This window comes from Centrocercus urophasianus, unplaced genomic scaffold, assembly GCF_019232065.1.
Source record: "Centrocercus urophasianus isolate 14NV4802_14NV808 unplaced genomic scaffold, USGS_Curo_1.0 seq_18, whole genome shotgun sequence".
Classification (NCBI taxonomy): Eukaryota; Metazoa; Chordata; class Aves; order Galliformes; family Phasianidae; genus Centrocercus; species Centrocercus urophasianus.
The window spans coordinates 2,932,054-2,954,578 of NW_024884733.1; the positions used below are offsets into that span (position 1 = coordinate 2,932,054).

At 46.1% G+C, this 22,525-nt stretch overlaps 1 protein-coding gene across 1 annotated transcript in view; it reads right to left on the reverse strand.

Annotated features, from left to right (window-relative positions):
- The window catches only part of LAMC1 (laminin subunit gamma 1), a gene marked incomplete at its 5' end in the record, with an annotated part of 50,164 nt that overhangs the window by 21,639 nt on the left and 6,000 nt on the right, over positions 1-22,525 (reverse strand). Inside the window, one exon of the mRNA XM_042819417.1 lies at positions 1,108-1,412. Within this exon, the coding sequence (XP_042675351.1) occupies positions 1,108-1,412 (305 nt within the window). The remainder of the gene's footprint in view (positions 1-1,107; positions 1,413-22,525) is intronic.

Consider the following 22,525-nt stretch of genomic DNA (forward strand, 5'->3'; position numbering starts at 1 on the left):
TTTGCTGAGCTACAAGCACTGGCATCAACACATGGAAACACTGAGCACAAAACACAGATTTACTTCAGTTCTGCAAAATCAATGCCAGAGGCTTGTATGTATTTTAGGAAACCAGTGGTCAGGTCTCCGTTCCCTACAGGGAGTTTATTAGAGGATTATAAACTCTATCACCAACTGGAAATTTTTCTGTTCACATTCATGACTAGAAACCACTCTCAACAAGGTCTAGCTGCAGGAATAAGGTGGCCAAACTGGTTCTTTTCCATTTCACAAGTTTTTCTCTCTCCCATTTATCTTTATATTTGTTTGTAGAACTGAGCCCCACCGGATCCTGCTTTTCTGTCCACTGACTGAAGATCAGGGATTGCCTTGCTAATGTAAGAGGAGGGAGGGAGGAGCTCCTAAAAGAAGGAGACAAGCCCTGTTGGGGCAAATTCCACAGCTTTAGCTCTTTGTTGCATGATGACCATGGAGAAAATGGCAAGTAAACCGGATAAACTGGTGCCCCCAGTATGCTCCAGAGCACTGCCCAGCCAGCAGCATGAATGGTAAGAACAAAAAGCCCCTGACCAAATCCCTTATCTAAGCCTTTTGTAAGAGAAACTAAAGGTAGATAAAATCACGCTCCCCCTGCCTCAGCATACATGTAATGCAGAAAGTTAGGGTTTCAAACAACTCCTCACTTGTTAATCATATACTATGTTTCTTGATCTTCTGTGCTCAAAACATACATGAAGATGCCTCATAGCAGACTCAGGCCCTATTCGTATAGCTGAAACAACAGCAAAATGCTGCAGCTGCTTTCTAAGCTGACAGAGGTAAGCATCCATTCTCTGAAGATTTCCATGGTGTCTATGAAAAGTCATCTTTGATACCACTGACATTTTCTTTGTTGTTGTTTTACCTTAAACTTGCATACAATGGAGTTCCATTCTTTCTCCAGAAACATTTCTTTGGATCACCCCACCCACCCTACCTGTCCAGTGGTCCTCAAGTATGAACAAGGGCTCAAGTATGAACAGTCCAGCCCCCAAAGCTGCCATCCAGGACAGCTAACAGAAGGATGCAGCTCAGACCATCTGACAGACACCAGTCCTGCTCACGTACCTGCAGCACAGGGCTGTTGTCAAAGTTGTAGGCACTGGGACGTCCCTCCAACGTTGAGAAAGCCACGTTGCCCCCAGTGAGGGGGGAGATGTCACTGAACTCATCCGTGCAGAGTGCCTGCTGCTCGTCCTCCCCAGTCCGAATAAAGCCCCGGTTGACTTTGTTATAGGTGCTCTCACAGGACCCACTGTAATACTGGTAGGGCACCCACGGGCCATCCTCCCGTGTGCGTTTGTAGATGGCGAAGCTCTCTGGCCTGCTGGTGTGGAACTTCAGTCTCACGTATGTGATGTCAAAGGCCTTTCCTGCAGGAGATGGAACAACGGAGTGAGAAACAACTCACAACGAAGGTTCAGGTTTAGAAGATCTCCAGTTCCATCCAACAGGATGGGCAGCTTCCAGTACCACAAGCACTGTACTTCCCAGCAAAGACAAGGTGAAGGAACCAAAGGTAAAGGAGAAGGCTGAAGAGATAAATAAACAGATCCATGGATTTCAGCACAACTTAACACACAGCTAATGCACTGTAATTCTCTTTTGCAGGCATCACTGATTACATCCTTATCCCAAAAGGATGAACAGTTACAGATGCACAAACAGCACGTGTATATCTAAGGCCAGGTCTAAGCTAATCATGCAATTTGATATTTATTCCAAAAATACATATTGGAGAAACATTATTAACCAGAGGTAAGAGTCACAGTGCAGAGTTCCCCGTGCTCAGACAGAGAAACAGTCCCAACTCTTTCCAGTACTCATGATGTCTTTCCTCCAGCACTGAACTATTGAGGACATCCCCTTCTAAATATTCCCTGGGAAAGACAAAGCAAGGTTCAAGTTTCTTGGAAACTATGATTAAAGTTGCCAAGACATTCTTCAGTTTGAAGTGCAACATGCTAGCCATGGGATAAATACAAAGCCACATCCCTTCCCTCTGTTCTCCCAACAGGTCTGCAGACAACAGCACACCATCCTCCAAAAAGGATTCTCTCTGGTGACTTGAACATGCATTCCTACACACATAAACCAACTGCTCAGAGGATCAGTAGATCAAGACACAGGCTTCCTCTGCTGTAGGAGTTATGCAGGTTTAACCCCTGTTTGTAAAAATAAATGAATGGCACCACATTAAATTTTATCAGGAGACTTGGCACCTGCTCAAGAGTGCTTCACTGCACAGACAGGCAGCACAAGGCAACAGGAATAGCATAGGCCTAAAGCGCATCTGCAAAAAGCTGACTGCAATGAAATGACGCCTCCAATTTAAGTTCTTTCACATCTAACATTACTCCAATCATCCCAGTTTTATGCAAGTGAGACTCTGATCTGAAGTTAATGAATGACTCCCCCACCAACCTGAAGCATCACAGTGATACAAGGCCCCCAGCACTTCCTACTATTCTACTCATACAGTGTGTGAGCTTATGGATGAGCTAAGCCCAAGACTGGAAGTCAGACATTAACGATCTGTTGCTCTTGCTTTGTTCCAGCTGACTGTTGGTTCAGAGTCAAGTTACTCAATGTGATCTTCTTACACACAGAAGGCAACAAGTGAGAATTTATCTCACTGTCAATGACAACTTGATCCCATGAAGGCCAGAAATTCTTCCTATCAATACTTACCATTGTACAGCAAAGGCTTAGCTTCCTCTCACCACCCAAGCAAGCAGGAGATGTAATCCCATTTGTACTTTGTTCCAGCAGAAGGCCAATTCACAGCCTGAACATCCCTATCAAGAAATAAATCAAAGCGTGCAGGAGCATCCCAGCTAAAATCCATGCCCTCACCACCTCATGCCAACAACCTGCTGGCTTTTCTCCCATCTCCACTCTAACTAACTGGATTATGATCTCTGTTTCCCAAAGAGCTCTCCTGCAGCTCCTTGCAAAAAACATCACCCAAGCTAAAGGCACAGCATGTGCAAACCAGGCTCCGAGCAGCACAGAAACATTTTTCCATAGAAACCCATGTGTTAAACTGAAAGAACGCTTCCTTCATCTTCAGTTTTACACCACAGGCCAAAGAAAACTTACTGGAAACTTGTCCAAGTGCACAGCCCAGGTGAAAAGACATTTATTTTAGCTGGCAGCATGACTGCTTGAGAAGCCCTGCTAATGGCATGACATTGGAATGCAGTTAATGCACACAGCAAGGCTGTGCTCCAGCACTGTAACAGCCTGCCATGGGTAAATACTGCAGGAACAATAGCATTTACCCAAGACCAGCTGACACAGTGTTGAAACACGTTTCCCCCCCCCTTGTTTATACTGAACATAAAAGCTGTGCTTAGCAGCCTGCCTGCAAACTCTTCAAGGCTGCACAGCCTTTTTCCTAGCAAAGATAAGGCTTCCAGGTCTTGCAGGGCTCCATAAATACATGTTGCTGTTACTCTAAGGAATATCAACAGCAGTAATGAGGTGAAAAGCAGCTTTAAACACTTTATTTTGAAGAGAGAAGTCACTGCTCTTCTGTTCCTAGACAATGACAATTGTTTTGATCTCATTGTGGCCTTAAAGCATCTAACAGCATCATGCATCTGATGTATATCCCTGTGTACTGAGAAGCAGCAGATCTATTTTACAGGAAGAGCTCCATGTGTTTTTTAAAGAAGGTCATTAGCAGAAAGATGATGCACTGTAATTAGCAATCATGAGCTCAGCACTTTGGGAGTGCAACCTGGTATGCCTCTGGAGCACAAAAACACAAGCCTCGTGTTTTCATACAGCATCCCTTCTGGCACAGGAAGATGTCCACCTGCAAGTGGCAAGGTGACAAAAACAACCAGCCCTTCTTACGGTGCATGCTGATGTAGAAAATCACATTAATATGTACGTGGTTCCAAGGCAGCTCTGCTGTTACAGATTCAAAGAAGGCAGCAATAATGGTGAGAGCTGTTTGGCAGTGTCGGATGCAGGGCACACCATCCCCTACAACCCAACCATGCTGTCAGCCCAAGCACAACACCCAGGGCCAGGGGGCAGACATCAGTAGGGTCATCATTCCTGCACCCCAGCAGGAAGCACACCACACCGAGCACCATAAAGATAGCCTGGAAAATGTAAGTAAATGCTGTTTAGATCTGGATGAGAAACTCCTCCCTTTCCCCTCCAAGTTAAGAATTCATGCCTACTCACAAAAGGGCTCCTTGTGCTCAGGCTCCTCAGAAGGGATGGATGATTTACATCAGGAAAGCATCCTGCCAGCTGGCACAGCCACTACAAGCACCGGATTGTGAGCAGATGCCTTTGAGATAAGCCCCGACCGACACTTGGCTCCTTCATTATCGGTCCGCTCACATCCATGGCCCCAGGAAGAACTCCCGCTCCCTTCCTTATTGTCTGCGACTCCACTTTGCAGCCTCCTCACAGCAAGCTTTAAACGGCCGCTGCTAAGTTCTGCTGCTGAGAAAATAACTCCATCTGAGAACGTGCACTGGGCAAAGAGTTTTTCCTGCACTTTCATTTTCAGCAAAATTCTCAGAATTGTAATGAAACAGTTAAACCCTGCTCTGAATGTTTCCCTTTTGGCTATCTCCTGTTTCACATTTATTGCTTTTCGACTGGCCTTCATTTCCATTTCACAGCAACAAGGTAAGGGCCAGCAGCTCCCTGGCATTTCCTCCTGCTGACCTGCCCCATGCTCGTGGCCAGAAGAGAAGCCAGCTCAGGCCCTGGGAGGTGCCTATGGACATTCATCCCTCCTCCTTACTCTGGCCTCAGTTCCCTCACCCAGCGCAAGGCTCGACCAGCTACAAGCAGACACTGCTGCCAAAGACTTGGGGCAGAAAGCACTCAGTAGCTCCAAAGGAGAAACACCAGCAATGGCAAGAGACAGATGATAGTGAGTTAACAAGATTTTACTTAGGAGTAAATTTCTTGCACCAAGCACTGCTCTCAACTACTGCAGGATTTCGGGCAGCCTCTCATTCTAGAGACCCTCCTGGAGCACAGAGATTGATGGTGGGAAGGGAGCGTTTAAGGAGAATGAGTTCTTCATAGAGAGAGTGGTGAGGTGCTGGCACAAGCTGCACAAAAAGCTGTGGATGCTCCATGCCTGGAGGTGTTCAAGGCCAGGTTGGATGGAGCCCTAGGCAGCCTGCTCTACTACCAGATCTGGAGGTTAGCGGCCTTGCCTGTGGCAGAGGGGTAGGAGCTTGATGATCCGCAGGGTCCCTTCCAACCGAAGCCATTCTGTAATTCTATGAAAGCAAGGAATTATTACAGTGCTACAGCAGACATCTATAATAATGACACCCAGGCTTCCCTGGGAAATTTTGTGCAGGATTATTACAGCACTGGTATTGCACATAGAAATGGCGTAGCCAAGAGAAAACATAGGGTTTACCTTTTCTGATAATCTGAAGGATTTGTCACAAGCACATCACAAGCTGTGCTCAACCAAAACAATAGATTTTGGCACAATGAGCTCCACCAGTGATGGATGGGACAAAGCAGGTTGCTTTTCCTATGGCACTTGTCCTGAAATGGGGCAGGAGGAAGGAAAGGCACAGGGACGCTCAGGGAACCTCAGCATGCTGGAATGAACGTGAACTCCCACCGCCCCATTAGGTCATGCATTCTTCCAGGCACTCCAGAACAAAGGCACCATTGACTTGTGCGTGTAGGCGGCTCCGGACAGCAAAGGGCTGCCTGGTAAATTATTGCATGATAATCCAACATTGATAAGTCATCAAGGCTGCTTGTTCCAGTCGAGTTTCCAGAGGGGGGGGGGAAGGAGGGGAAACTTGTTTCCTCTGGAATGGGCTGAAGGCAGCCTCATAAGTAAAGCATTTTTTCATTTGATCACTCTGAAGTTGGTGCGCGGATCGGCACAAAAATCAGAAGATGTGGAATTCTGTAATCGCCGCTGTATTTTTACAGCTTTGATGAAAAGATGTTAAATCCATCTCCCAAAAACGCCAGCTGTGTTTATTCATTAGGGACTGGAGAGATACCATGCACAACACAAAAGTCCTATCCACACAGGAAGGCTCAAAGCTCTTTTTCAGCACAAACGATAAAAGCCTCATTTTAAAAAGGCATTTTACACTTGGCAAGTGCTGCCAGATCACAGATGATCAAGGACTGCACACGCCATTTTGGAAGGGCTCCATTTTATTCACAGACCCAAACACAGAGCTACCTCTGCTTGGGGCGACAGAGGGCTGGGATCCTTGGACAAGTCCAAGCTAACCCCAAAATGAATATGAAAGGTCACAGCAAGGGTAAGTCTTCCTCATGTGGGAGATGCAGCTCCTACCCACCAGAGCCCACCACAGATCCAATGGTGGCACTGGGAGGTGAGGAGATCCACCAATAACTTTTTAGCTGTATGAAGGCCATACTTCCCAGCTCTGGAATGGCGCAAGGCATCTCTTACAGATGTTTCCTGCATGAGAAAATATCTCCAAAGGCATCAAAACTAAACAAATCACATTACATTTTAATTTCTGCTATGACATTCCCATTAGACAGTAGGAGATGTAAGTGAAAATGTTCCCAATGTTCAGCCCCAGCTCTGTCTGCTGTCTGCTCAGAGGTGGAGATGCATGGAGGGAAGAACAACTGGAAAATAAATTACTTCCAAACAGCAAAAGTTTAGATAGCTAAAACACGAACTTGTAGCTTCTTCAAACATGACATTTAGCCAACTGGCAAACAAGTATCTTCCTGTAAAAAGAAAACAGGATTACTGGGCTACGTTGCAGTACCTTGCAAACAGTAAACTGAAATATCAGGTCATCTGGTGGGAACTGCAACACCATTTCTTTAAAGGACAAGTAGACTGGGCAAGTTCAAGTGGTGAGCTGAAGGCAATCCAGGCCAAAGGCAGCACAGAGGCAGCTTCAGCTTAGGTGCGCAAGTAGACACACTGCCAAAGCCCTTGCTTCTGGACACAACCCAGCAGCTCAGTCCTTCATCGTTACCAATCTCAGCCCATTGGTTTATTAAACAGTCTCTTAAAGGTTTTCCTTCCCCAGCCTGCTGAATGGCAGCCCTTTCTCCACTCCTCATGTGCCCATGGCCCAAAGCAGTGCTAGTGCCTAGCTCAGCTCCTATCTGAATCAGATGATATCAAAGACATAACTGGCACTGTTGAGCCTAATTAAGTCAAAATTAAATTATATGACAAGATGAGAGCTGCAAATTCAGCAGCACCAGTTTAGGAACAGGACAGCCATCCAGGCTAGCTAGCACACTGCTGTCTTCACCACCAGAGAGAGACCGAGCATTTTCCTATCCCAAAACAGTGAATTTTCTGGAATTTGGATGGTTCCACCTCCCTCCCACCCCTGTCCTTCCACCTCCTACTCACCAGCCAAAGATTCCTCAGACTCAGACCATTATTAACGCTGCAACTATTTGGAAAGAACACTGTTGGTGTTCACATCCATCACCTGCCCCAGCAAGGACAGAACAGCCCTCTTTTCTCTGTGATGTTGGAAGTTTTGACTTCTCCAATAACCAGTTAAGAAAACTGACTTCTAGCACATCTGAATCACGTCACATAACAGGACACAGAGTTTCCAAGCCTCCTGCCTCTGCTTTTTCCACCACCCCATCTTTCCACATGCCATCGCACTGTGCTCTAGTACATGCTGTGTGAATTACAGGCTCATGCATAAGCTACCGCTATTTGCTAAACAAATTGCAGCAATATCCATAAGGACCATTTTCAAGCAGCCACCCACACACCAGTTTTACTTTCTCAGCCTGTGAAGCTATGTAGGAATTGGGATAAACAGCCTTGGCAGAACCGTTGCTGGAGCGAGACCATTTCCAAAACAAAGCCTGCCACTGACTTATGTTTCAAATATGTTTTGGAAAGTCAGAAACAAAGCTTCTTCCAACATTTTTCTCTTGAGGCAGAGAGGGAATTGCATTTCAGTTCTCAGCTCACGGGAACAGCCAGTATGTGCCTTTGGCTCTGCATCTGGAGAATCAAGTGCAGGCACTGAAAATGCTCCAAGTTACAAAGGTGCATTAAAGACAGTCACACGAGTACACGTCCATCCATGTTTCCGTCCAGACAAGCACTAAATGCAGGGCCTGTTTCTGAGGAGAGAGAATTTATCAAAAAGCATTAAAAATGGGAAGTAAGCGTGGCTTAGCGTTATTCTTTTCCCAGAGAAACAACTCAATAGGGTTGCTCTGGAACACCACTGACAAAAAATGAAACTGGCTGCTCTCTCCTGATGTCTCACAGAGAACGAACCCCAGGCTTCCCAGGTTGCCAGCTGCAAATCTGCTTCAGGTCAGGCTCCAGAAGACCACGAGACACCCACACCGAACCTGGGTTCAGAAAGCTGATGTTGGAAGCAGTCTGACCACCACCTGGGATACTGCAGAGAAGTCAAACAAGTTTCCTACAAAGCATGTTTTCCTAGAACAGCCCAAGCGGAAACCAAGCGTTAAATGTTAACACACCAAGGGACTGTTCCCAGGGCTTTTAATTTGCTGAGTTTACCTACTGGTCTTGACACAGAGGCTCTGCAGCCTCTGGGTGTAAAGCTAAATGTTAGTGACTGGTTCCTGGTGGCAGGAATGCAAGTGAAGCCCAGTAATTCCCTCATTAATTCACCTTGTTAGGAGCAGAGCAGCGGGGCAGTCACAGCGATAAGAACAGCCTGAGCAGGCTGGTGGGAGCCTGCAAAGAAATATGTTTTATTCCCAGATGGTCGGGGGTCACGGTGCTCAAAAAGTCAGAGCTGCCTTGAAGTGTGGATTGGGAACAGCTGCAGCAACACATTGAGAACAAAGCCCAGAAAGAGAAAACCCACTCACATGGCTACACGAGGCTCAGCAGCCCCTGGGTTATTGCACAGAGAGCAATATTGATAAGCAGCATCCTGCACACAACCAAACCTGTCCCAAGGCAGTGTGCCTGTGACATCACACCACGACCTCCCCAGTCACACACAGGATTTTGGGCTGCACAGGAATAGCTCAAGGTTTCCTTCAGTAGCAGTGTCTAAAAGAGGGTGATTGTGCAGAAAATTAGTTTAATCATTTGCATTGCATGTCAAAACATGAGATATTGTTTCAGGCAAGCTACACTGCTGTGAAGCTCAAATCAACACTACCAGAAGTATTTTTTCTCCAGGAGAGAGACTATAAAAAATTCATTTTCTGATTAGGACTGCTAAGGCAGCATGCAGAGCCATAACATGCCTGTAAAACCAATAAATACTTAGCTCCTTAAGAAAAAAAAAGTTCTAAAGGCACAAGATGATAACTCTCCTAACATCAACTACCACATATTCAACTAAGTCTGTTGACCTTCAGTGGCAGCCCATTAAGCAGGGTCTGCTTCTGGGGTCCTCAGTATGTACACCAACTCTTTGGACAGTATTTTGAGGGGGGAGGAAAAGAAACCATCACTTAAACCCACCTGTAAAGTTGCTGCCTTTGGAAAGTGAAGTCCCAAAGAACACAATGTTCTCCAGCCTTTGTTCTCACCATCTCCTCTAGTAGGGTGGCCAAAGCCAACACAACCTACCTGCGGCTCCCTCAACCAACACATATCCCAAGAGCTGAAGAGGATCCCACTCTTCAATCATTTACAACAAGGACAGCTTTGCTTCTCCCAAAGCTCTGATTTCCTGACCTTACTGAATAACCATGTCTCCTTGCGACCCAGACAGGTTCTGCATCCAGAGGTCAAGGGAAGCTACTACCATACAATCCTAAGTGCTAATCTTCAGATTTCACTATTATTAAAATATCAGAGTGCCTACAAGGATCAAAATTTAGAAAAAGCACAAAAGGAATAATAAGGAAATAAAATAATTCCTTAATAATAAGGAAAACCAAAGCTACTTCAGTTGGAAATAGAATCATTTCATCTGCTCAACACCACCAAGGAAGATCAGCTTCTTACCTCTATGCCCTTAGACACTGCCACCACTCATTTGCAAGCACAGACCTCACTAAGCAATCAATACATTTATCATGTTAAGATGGATCTATGGCTCCCTTCCTCAATGGCCTCATCAGATTATTTTTTTTAAACATATATTTTTTTAAGTATACAATTTTCCACTCAAGTTCTGATGTCAAATGAAGGCATCAACACAAATCTACAAAGCAATTAATAGGAAAAAAAAAAAAAAAAAGCCGATTAGCAGCACACATCAGCCATAGTGACAGCAGCAATATAAACCCCTGAAAGAAGGAAGAAGTCAAAACCAAGATCTGCCCACGTTAAGGAAATGCTACAAATGTGATGGAGAACTGGGGGGAGGATTTCTTCTCATCAAAAACACGTGTACCACCAACACTGCCTTCTAAGCTCCAAACCCACTTGGCCTTCTTGTTATAGATTCTCACCCTACAATGAAAAAAAAAAAATCCTAATGTAATGGTTTTAGCTTAAAAGTAAGAGTTGCTAGACATTAACAGCTTTCCAAGGACTTCATCCCTGGCCTTTAAGTATAAGGTGTTTTGTTACATACAGCAGCAAATGGACATGAGAAGAGTAGGACAGCTGACAGCATAAACTAATACCTACGTCTAACCAAGTCACTGAAGATTTCCATGAGCCTCCTGCATGTCACAGCGTCATAAAGCCTGAACACACAGAGCAAGTGTAAAGATAGTGGATACAGAGCAAACTGTAATGAGCTTCCAACGTGTGGATGAGGTGAGCATGCGCTCAGACTTCCCTTCACCAAAGCCTAACAGCCCCAGGTCTTGCTGCAGAGGATTTGCATGGCTGTAACAAAACTTATTTTTACCTGAAAGTTATCCCTCTTATGAAATATGTGCATTTTATTTCCTTTAAAGACAGAAAAAGTCATTTCAAAGCTCATTTAACACTTCTAGATCCAGATGTGCACTGATTTCTGAAATGTGCATGAACAAATCTGGACAAAAAATTGTTAGTGCTGACAGCACAGGGAAGGGTGGGGGTGATTTCCCTGGAATGGCTGATGTTATTGAAACAGAGCAGCAGCTTGCCCTGCATTTACACTGGGAAAGTACTTCATGAGTAAGCAAAAGCTACTTTTGAAAAGACCAGAAGAAGGGAGAAAAAGAAACACCTTCAGGAAATGTTAGGATGCACTCATGCTTCACCTCCCACCTCCATCAACCCCAAGCTGCCATTCCCCTCTCCTCTCATCCCTCCTGTATTTGTAAGCCCGGAGTGCTGAAGTCAAGTGAACATGAGCAGCAATAAGAACTAAATTTGAGTGAGTTTGGATAGAAATGTGTATGCACCAGGTAGTTCTCATCCAGGCAGAGATCACTGCTACAGAATGCAGTCAGAAATCAAAGCAGTGCACTGGGCAGACTCTGCCTCATTTTCTCCAGGTGATCACCGAGCCAGATCTGGTTACTTGGCCTTTTAATTTATGTTGTAGAAAGACAGGGCTGTTGGACAGATTTGCTTTTTAAGGGCATTTCAATCTCCCAGGAACACTAAGTACATAAACTATGCAACGCTCCATTAACCAAGTGCCCAAACAGTAATGGCCTTCAGATTTAAACCACATTGCCTAATGCGTCCATATCCTCCCCCAGACCCATGGACTGAATGGTAATCTATTTCCCCCCAACTCATGGGAAAACAAAGCCAGGCTGTTCCCAGCCCTCATGGACATACCAGGGAGCTTCAACCCGTAAAGCCGTGAGCATGAAGATGCAGAAGAAGAAAATCATTGTACTGTTTAATTGCACTCATACATTACATTGCAGCAGAGATTCTTATTTTAAATCAATTATTTCCAAGAGTCAGCTGTTCCCCTCAAAAGACAGAGCTCTCAAATATTCCCAAGTCCTCCCGACACAAACATATCCATGGAGGTGAAGATGGACATATCCATGTATTTGCTACGCCAAGTTTCTATATATAATTGTATCTCTACAGCAAAGAAAATCAAAGCTGTGCCAATCCTACCCGTACAGAAGCCTCGAGGCAGGACTCAGATCAGCACTAAAACGATACCCAAATAAATGAAACCACACTATTAACTCCCATTTATGAGAGCTGGGAGGTTTCTCCCCGGGCCTGGATGGACACCCCGCTCACTGCTGGCACACAGGACGCTCCCAGCTCTCCCTTTTCCCACCTCCCCACCAAATCCCCTTAGAAGAAGCTCATTCCCGTGGCTCCCACTTCCCATGGAGCAATAGGGCAGCTCTGGGATAATCTCTCCATCCTACAACCACCATTAACTGCAAATCTTGAAAGTATATTCAGACAAAACACCATTCAGAACAAACAAGGGAACCTTCAAACCGATATGAAAGAAAATAATGACATAAGGAAAGCTCCGTAAGCAACCTCTAGGCAAAGAGCTGATTGTACCCTTGCTCTGACTTCTTTCTTTTTCCACACCGTGAAATAGTTTTTAAAAACTGGAAATATCTCAGCTGAAGTCAGGCTATCAGGAGATTTGCCAAGGATTTCCTCGTTAGTGCTTTTTGCATTCATGTCACCTTCAGCAGAGCATCCACGGCTACAAGGCTGAAGATGGCACATATACATTCAAAGTCAAAATTAGAATCTAAGTTTACTTTCAAGAACAGGCCTTTATAACACGTTGCCATGACTTCTTTTCCCCCCCCTTCCCACGCTGCTTGGCTGTGGACATCTTCAGCTTTGGCATTCTATTGGGCAACAAGCCAAATAATCTGCGGTTCAGATAAACCACAACCACAGCTCAGGGCAGCCACAGCCAGACCTCTCTCAAAGGGGAAGCACTAAGAAAGGAAGAAGCTGCTAAAATTCAGGAGTGCACTGAAGCCAGCTGGGGAAGGGCGCAGCACCAGGAGGGCTGCCAGCACCACGCACACCAGATAGGCCGCATCTGCTCTGCGTCCATTGCTCAGTGTCTGGACGGCTGCACTGAGCACAAAGTGTACTGAGATTTTTGTTTGTCCTCCTGTTTATCCTTTCAGTGCAGCTGCAGAGGAGCCTCTCCTTCCCCTCACCGAAGCCCCACCGGGCCACGCGTTGCAAACAGCACATTAACCACATCCAGCTCCTCCACCCCCCGGCAGCCATCAGCCAAGCAGCCACAAGCCCTGAAGGCTCCTGCAGTCATCCAGGATGGCTCCCAGCCCAGCTGTTGAATGCCATCAGCCCCAGATGCATCACCGGTGCCTCAAAATACTTATTTGGGGTTCAACCAAGACGGATCCAACCACACACCCTGTCCTTCTCCTTCCCATGCTGCTTCTCTCTGTCTCTTGCTCCAGCTTGCAGGCCTTCACGCTACCCAGATCCACAGCAGGACAGTCAGAGAAACTTCTGTCCTTACCCTTGATAACAAATGGGCAAGGGCTCTGATGGAGGCTGGTTTGTATAGACAGGCCAAACTGACACCCCTGCCTCCATCTCTCCCTACAAAGGGTAATATTTGTATTCAATTGACCACTTAAATTTATTAGGCATTTATCCAGCAGGAAATTAAAACCTCTTGCTGGCTTAATAGAATAGTTCGGCGTTTTGGAACATTTTGCTCCTCTAAATAAGTACTGAGCTTATCCCAACTTCTGACTTGGGTAGGTCAGGGGTTGAGATGGTACAGACAAACACACTCAAAATCACAGAATCACATAATCACAGAGGTCGGAAGGAACCTATGGAGATCACCAAGTCCAACCCCTGCTAAAGGAGGTTCTCTACTGTAGGCTGCAATATGAAGGGCTTTCACTGATAATAAGCACAAAAACAACAGAGCAAAAACGATGGACAGCAGCAGTTGCACCAAATGCGATTATTTTGCACCAGAACAGAAGACAGGTGCTGCTGCTGACAGCCAGCAGCCTCCAGCCTGCTTCTCACCAAGTAGCTAAGAATTAACCCCCATCAATTTTATTTGAATAGGTTGAATATCCTTACTCAGAGCACACGTCTGTGAGTGTTTTCCCTGCTGGATGCTGCTGAGCAGCTCAACTTCTCTACAGCCTTTTGAAACACCTCCGAAACCACTCTACCAACTTCATTACCACTGGCTTCAGTAGCTGTGTCATCTGCAAATATTACCTCTTCCCATTCTGAAGCGATTAAAAACCACAGATGCCAACAGTGGTTCTCAAGAAACCCCACTGTTAACCTCTGATGGAAACTAACTGCAGTATTTTAATGCCAAGAGTGCACCTTCAACAACCTTTCACTCTTCTGTTTTCTTTTCCTGAAAAAGGGTGAGTTGTGGCCAGGAGCATGACTGTGTGACTGGTCCTGACTCTATGCCCAGTTCTGCATGGCCACAGAGCCTCTTCCTCTGCCAGAAAACCTGCCTGTCCCCAGCACATCCCCTGGCTTCATGGCAGATCACTTCACTGACTCCAATGAAACCCTACCTGTTAAACACACTAGCAGAAATATAGAAACATCAGGATTTGGCAGAACTTATTAGTTGAAAGCCAGTAACAAAAAGCACAAATGGTGTCTGCATCACCAGCTCTACCCCCTTGGAACCTCCTAGCAGATGGTCACAGAAGCAACCTGAGCACCACGCACAGTGCTCAGCAGACCTTTCCCAGCATTTCTATGCAGGCACCAGCACAAGCAATAACACTGACCCTTCCTGAGCTCATCATCACCAGCTGAAGACTGAATATCAGCACAGGTGATGCTGCCCTTGTAAGGGAGCCCAGATCACGGTGAGCCCATCACACAGATGAAACCATGATGAAACCATGGATAGACCAGCGTCCATCCCCACCCAACACATCAGCCTACTTACTGGTGCCTTGAGTCTATACTGGCAGAAAAAAAAAGGAAAAAAAAAAACAACAAAAAACACATCAGGTGGGGAAAGCAGCAGAGAATTTCGTTCCCAGCTCCACCCAAAATGAGGCAGATAGGCTTTACATCCCCCACATACTGCTGCGACTGCCAGGGTCAGCCTGCCCTTAGGACCACAAAGACCCCAGCAGCTCAGATGAGAGGTTTGCAAAGACAAAAGGAGACCCATGGCTGAATTCCTCCTCCCACTTCTCCTCCTCTGCTCAGAGGCAGGAGTGAGCTTTGTAAACTGCTGCTCTCAAATATTCAAACCAAGGCAGATCAGGCATTTGTTTATATATATTTACACGCTCTGTTTACAGAACTTGCTGGAATTAATGAAAGAAATCGTTTCATCTGACAGTGGGGAGTGGGGGAAGGGGAAAAAACACTGTAAATTTAGGAATAAGAACCATCTGTTCCTCTCGACAGCCCCTGCCGACCCTTCCAGCTTGAATGAATTGTTTGGACCAGGCTTCAGCAATGCAAAGAGGAGAGCTGTCTTCTGCCATCACCCTCATCTTCACACACACAGAACAGCTCACATGGACAAGAACCATTAACAAAGCGTTGAGAACGAAAGCAGCTGTCAAATCCTGTCTACAGAGGTAAATGTTAAAAAAAAAAAAAAACAACAAAACATGAGCATCCAGCTGGCTAGCCACTCTCTGGATGAAGGCTGTATTCACCTCTGCCAAGTGCCAGGACAAGAGGCTGGCTGCACCACTGCTGATACAAGCCAAGATGCCTTTGGCCTTCTTGGCTTGACCAAATGTGTTACAGCCTCATTTCTCATTAAATGGTAAAATCTACAGGCCGTCTGAGTATTTCTGTAACACGTTCCTCTCCTCAGAAACCTTAGTTACATAGCAGATGTATTCTTAGTTTTCAATCTCTTGACATTCTAAACCATGAAATATTAAAACAAATCTAGCAGTCTTCAGACTTTGATCATAACCAAGAGCCGAAGCTACTGCGTCACTGAGGAACAAGACAAGAAAGGACACACAAATTTACAGAAAACCCCAGACAAATTTACAGAAAGCCCTTCCAGACTACACTTGAGATACATTCCTATTGTAATTTCTGCTTTACACAACAGTGGGGAGGAACACAAGAACTCAGAGATCAGCCTGCAACTGATAGCACGCACAGGTAGTCCACACAGATCCTGATAAGCTGTGTTGGTTAAGAGCTTTGCAATTGTCTTTAGGGGAAGTAAGAGATCTTCTTTTCCTACTTATCCCCTTTATTTTCAACCAACAGATGAGCACTTATTTCTTACCAAGACTTTGTAACTCTGTCAATTGAAAGTATGAAGTTCTGCAAATCAGATGATTTTAGATGTAGGGAAGCATCACTTCCACCTCTGATTGAACAGCAGGGGCAAGAAGACATCCCTGGACCCCATCAAGCACACTCCTTGCATAACCACTGGGCAAGATGTTCCTACATCACCAGCCTCAGAGGATGGGTGAGCCAGTAGAGAGCTTGCTGCTTCACCTCCTCTTTTTGCTCTTTTTTTCCCCAGTTGCTACGGACACGTGTCCCCATTTGGGCCACTGTCTTTGTAGCTGTCCAAACAGCATCACTGCTTCTGCAGGAAGGTTACTGACAGATACAAAATCCTTTTCTTATAGAAGGAAATGAGAGCCAGAGGGAGAAAGTGGTTGCGTGGAATAGAGCTGTATTTCTAAAACATTTTCACAAAACTCTGAAGGATTCAAATATTTTAGAAACATTTTCCTCTACCTGCCCCTGCTGGAAGCAGAAAACAACCCTGCTCCATACAGATGCCACAGGAACAAAGCAGCACACAGCTGTCAGGCTGAGATCTCTGCTTGGCCTGCGGTGGCCCAGCAGGCACTTCAGTGCCATCCCTCTACAAGCAGGCTGGGTTGAGAAACAAAACATTTCACACTCCAGAAAATTCACTTGGCATCTTCCCTACAGGCTCCCGTTAGATTCATAACCTTAGACTCCACAATCCAGGCCCATGCTTAATAGAAATCAGAAAACTGAAGAAAGCAGGCTAGTGTCCAGACCAACTCCTCTTCCTGAGTGTTCCTGGTGATATTTCTTCAAATAAAAAAAAAATGTGTATTTTGGCAAAACTTTATTTAGCTAAGAGTACTCTGGCTTGCTGTCATGCTGGTTACAAAGGAAGCATCCAGCTGAGTGCCCCCAGATCTTTCTGCTTCCTGAAAGAAAACATTTTTGGAGCAAACAGTTCTGCAAACGAAACTGTGTGCAACATCTTCAGGAGAAAAAAAAAATAAGTTTCCATTTAAAGAATGCACAACTGGAGCATGAAGGCCAGGTGGGATGGGGCCCTGGGCAGCCCCAGCTGGTGGGGGCAGCCAGCACACGCCCAGGGGGAACTGGATAGTCTATAAGGACCCTTCCAACCTAAGGTATTCTATGCCACGGGGACTCTGCATGAGCACTTAGCAGAGATTTGGGCACCTCTTTCCAAGGGCAAAGTTGCTTGCTATTGCCACCAGCTTTATAATTCAGCAGTTTTGGAATATTTGCATCATGTTCAGGGTAAGGAGCCTCCAGCAGGCAAGCATCTGACCATCATTCCGTGATCCCCAGCTCTGCAAAGCAGCATGCCCAGGGCCTGTGCTGCTCTCAGGACAGAAGTACTTGGGGGGGAAGAAGGAACGGGAAAAAGAAAATAAATACCATTTTAATTTCTCCAATGGATTGTTGGCTCCAAAAGGAAAGAAAAAAAAAAAAAAGAAAAGAGTGTTTGCCAATTTGACAGTGGTGGATTTTCATGCCTTCAAAGACGGAGATTTCCCTCTGATACTTACAAATGGATGCATTTTATGAAAGAGGAGACATCAAAACCTGCACAGTGAGGGGCATGCCAGAACCCCGGAGATCAACACCAAGTGCTTTATTCATAAGGAGTGGGATGAACATCTGAGAGGCATGCTGCACAAACAGGAAAGCCTCAGTGCCCCCAACAACGGGATCAGCCAGGTCAGCTCCCTGCATTTTGCTCTGCCACCTGTTTGTCCATACAGTTGGTGGAGAGCAGAGAAGTTTAACCTGTATGTGCTCAAGAAATGCTCTTCAAACAGCACAGCTTCCAGCCCCCAGACAGAGAGCACACAGTATCGACTAATCAAGATGCTGCACACATTAAATGCTCCTTACCAAAACCACATGATGGGGAATGCACAGTAAGAAAAAGTGAAACAACCACTACCTCACCAACAGGAAAATAAACTCCCTTATCCCCACAGTCACACCTTCACCAGACTGGATTTTCTTCAACCATTTTATACAAGCTAAAAAAAAAAGAAAAAAAAAAAAGAAAAAGAAAAAGAAAAATACAGCTCTTACATTCTCCTTCTGTTTGTTCTATGTCCTAATTCCTGGCAGAGCTGCTGTCCCACACGAGTCACAGATGACTTTCACAGCTGCACGAGACAGCTGGATGCAGAGTAACGCTGGGCAAGCGCTTTGCAGGCCTGAGATAAGCCCATGTATCTGCTGAAGTGAGTGGTGTAAGCTCACATTCGGGGACACAAAAGGTTCCCCTCCCAGCTCCAAGTGGCAGGGCAGAAGGCACAGGAGAGCAACGCAGCCCAAATCCCAGTGCTCCCTAAGATGCAGTGCATGCCTGGCTGCCAGCAGGACTCCCAGCACCAGCACAATGGCCCTGCTATTTTTAACATTTTTTCCATCTGTGAGAAGGACATAAACGTAAAGGAAGTGCAATTGAAAGAGTGGAAGAACTTACTCAGCACCAGCCACATTAACAAGAATGCAAGCTACAGCCTCCTGCAGCCCAAATACACTGTGAAGATCCCTAACCTAGCATGGTGTGGCAGTCTTGGGGATGGGAGAGATGCTGGAAAGCAGTGCTTGAGCACCTGGGATCACAGCAGCACAGGACAGAGTTGAACCAAAGGCACAGCTGCATACCTGCACAGAAATGCATCACTCCAGGGCTTCTCTTCCTCACCTTTATCTCTGTGTGGGTAGGACACAATTAAAGGGAAAGCTCTGCAAGAGATGCCCCCAGGTACGCTAAGCTCATTTTCCATTCCTCCAGGCAGCTGCAGATTAAGCAAGTAGGTGAAAGTTGCATCAAGAAAATCCTCTCCTTAAGGCTAACAGCTCATTCGCTAGCCTGAAGAGCTCTTCCCCCTCCACCCCCAAAAAATCAGAAGGCGGCACAACCTTTCTCACAGCTGTATTCTACAAAGGTGTATCCTTGTACACAGGCTATCTGCAGCTTCACACAGTGGCAGAGCAGACAGGGAAGCTGCCTCCTGTAGACACAAGGCTGGCACACACAGCTCCTTGGGAAGCTTTTCAATGAGAAGAATGCTGACACAACACCAGCCCAGCCAACCTGACGTGTTCACAGCAATTGTTCTGCAGGAGCTGCTGAGTACTGAACACAGCACAGTGCTGAGGCACCACGGACATGTCCAGCCTCCATCCATCCATCCTTTGTTCAGATGTGCAGTGACTACCAGCAGCACGCTGCTCTCCCACCAGCCCTCTCTCATCCATCACCACAGGAGCCCTGAGCCCACAGCAAGAAAAGCCACTGAGTTATTAACACCAAAATGAGCAAGCATGTAAATTATACTGCCTTTGGAAGCGCCATCCAATACTTCAGCAACAGTTATGAAAATCAGGCTTTAGTTTCATTTTTTTTCCTAAAATTATGATGAACAGTTAAAAAAAAAAAAAAAAAAAAAACACCCTACATATCAACCTGCTGTCCTTGAATCTGCTTCCCCAGCAGTCAGACAGCTGCAGAAATATCATTTTGCCCGCTTATTTTAATGGGCCATTAATTCAAGAGATCTGCTTATGCAAAGTCAGCTAGAACAAGCTAGGGCAGCTGAATCCCAACATACAATCAGGACGTTTTGCATAAAGTCAAACGCTGCAAGAATTCTGCGTTTGAGCAAAAGCATGCTCACAAATGCCTTATGCATGAAGTCCCACCACAGGAAGGCTCCCTGATCTCTCCATCTCTTTCCCAGGTTGTCAGATGAAGGGTCCCCACGCATGGCACACAGGCGGAAGTCTCAGCGAGCTCATTTCCTTCCTTTGACCAAAGCCTGAGCATCAGCTCGGGGCAGATCTGCGCCAACCAAAGCATTCCCTTCTGATGAGTCTTACCATGAGGCTCCTTGTTCAAAGCTCTTTTAGGGTGTTTTCCAAACTGAAATCAGAGCCTTAGGCTGCACATTCCCAGCACTTCCCCCCCCCCCCCCGGCATCCGCCCGCAGTCCCACTATCACCAAATCCAGCTGTGGTTATCTCTGGGCTTAGTTGAGTGAGCCCACAGCATCAGGGCTGTGGTGGAACTGCAAGGCTGGGACGGTGTGGAAAGCCACATCTTCACTGCCTCCTTCCAAATGAAGGACGTGCCCCAAAAATGCTGCACTGCTCGGGCACCAGCACACTTCTGCCCTATGCTCTGTTGTCACAGTAACCAGGCACGAAGCTGCAGCATAAAAACTGTGGGGCCAGTGGAAGAGAAGAGGGAAAGAAGCAGGTACCTGAACGGCACAGATCAGGTAGCAATCTGAGGTGCCATGAGCCGAGCCCGTAACTGGGAGCCCAACACACCCCTATTGCCCATGTTTAGTTTTGGAGAAGCTTAATGCTTGTTTTATTTTGTTCATATCCTTCAGAGATATTGGCTTAAGAATCCTCCTCTTCAAGCCTTTAAACATACCTCTCCTAGGGATGTTAAAAAAAAATAAATAAAGCACATTGAGCTCCAATTTAAGCTTCTTTCAACTCAAATGGCTGTATATATATATATCGAAGAAATGACCTCTGATACTAAAGTTATTCAAAGAATCACCAAGGTCAGAAAAGAGCTCACGACCATCCAGTCCCACTGTCCACCTACAATCAGTATTTCCCCACTAAACCATGCCCCTCAGTACAACATCTAAACATTTCTTGCACACCTCCAGGGATGGTGAATGGGAAGATAATCATTACAACAGAATTCGATGCTTCACTCTACAGCACCACCACTTTTACCGGAGGATCATCTTCTCCATCTTGCCTGACATCTCAGAAAGCAGAAGTAGTCCAATAGGTATCATCAGGAGCAGGACACTTCCATAAGCCACCAAGTCTGTATTCTTCTGTTTCCTTTAAAGGAACAACTGCACAGAGGGGCAACCATTATTTTGGAGGTGGCACAATGCCTTGCAGCACAACTCAGAGCAACTGCCACTTCTGACCCAAGAGGTAACTGAGCATCACTTGGTGAGCAACCACTGTACTTAAAAAAAATACCCTCAAGGGGTTTTGACAATCAAAATTAGGTAAAGTTTCTCCTCAGAAAGAGTAGTAAGGCATTGGAACAGGCTGTTCAGGAAGGTGGTGGGGTCACTATCCCTGGATGTGTTCAAAAAACACGTGTGACACTGGGAGATGTGGTCAGTGGGCACGGTGGGGTGGGGTTGGACTTGGGAACCTTAAAGTTCTTCTCCAAGCTTAACAGTTCTACAAAATCCTTTCAGCAATCAGTAGCCTTTTCTGCTGAGTTACCTGTGACAAAATATGCCATCCAGAAACCACCAAGAGAAAAGCAACAGCAGACAGATGGCAGCCACCTGTTTCAAGAGAGGCCTGACTCAAAGCACTGCAGGCAGCCAGCACGGTCACCTGAAGGAGGTGAGGGCTTCTTAGGGTACACACCACTACAGAAGTACAAACTGCTGCACTGCGACCAACAGATCTCTTGAGCAAGTTGGACACACATCACTCCTCAGAAGGGGGTGATAAAGTTTGCCTGTGTTACATTAACCACACACCCAGAGCAGAGATGTGAGGTGTGCCTTCTGCTCCCTCCCATGCTCACTTTCACTCCGTGGGTCCAATGGCAACACCAACTTGCTTTCTGCAGGTCTCTTCAAGTCAACCTCTTGCGGGTTCTTCACAGATGGCTTTCTGGCAGCTGAAACGAGGGAGCAGTGGGGATGTGGAGCACGCAGGATGCTGGGCACAACAGCTGGAGCAGGCAGGGTGCAGCAAGAGAGGATAAAAGCCAGCGGGCTGCCAGCACTGCTGTGAATTTCAAAGACTCGTGCTATTCAGTCAGGCACAGTTTAAACTTTCTGGTACACAGTGCTAATGACACAGATTAACAACTCTAAACGCCATTCATTTTGCTGAACAACCTCTCTTCCCACAAGCCCTTTCTATACCCTGTGTAAGCACTCAATACCACCCCTACCCATGGGATCACCCTTTCAAAACACATTTAATTCCCTCCCACTGTTTTCAAGTTAATGTAGACTTTTTAGGGGTAGGGGAGAAAGAGAAAAGCTGGATTTGCGTGACAGAAAGGCCAGAGGACAGGGTCCCTCCCATCTGCCAGAGCAGCATGTTAATTTCCCACCAAGCATTCAACAAAAGAACGCGCCACAGCCCCTGAAGTTGCAACAGACCATCTGGATGACATGGAAAAGGCAATCAATTCATGGACAAATTAACGAGGAGTCAAATTCGGAATGAGGTTTTGCAATAGGAAGAACCGAGCTTCCCATAAAGATTTCTGGCCCCTTCCATGTGCAAGTGACACTGCGTGCAGGGAGCAGCGTCAGCAGTACAAACCACACCACTGCTGCTACAGCATATCCAAATCCTTGGCAGTAATAAACATCCATTTGG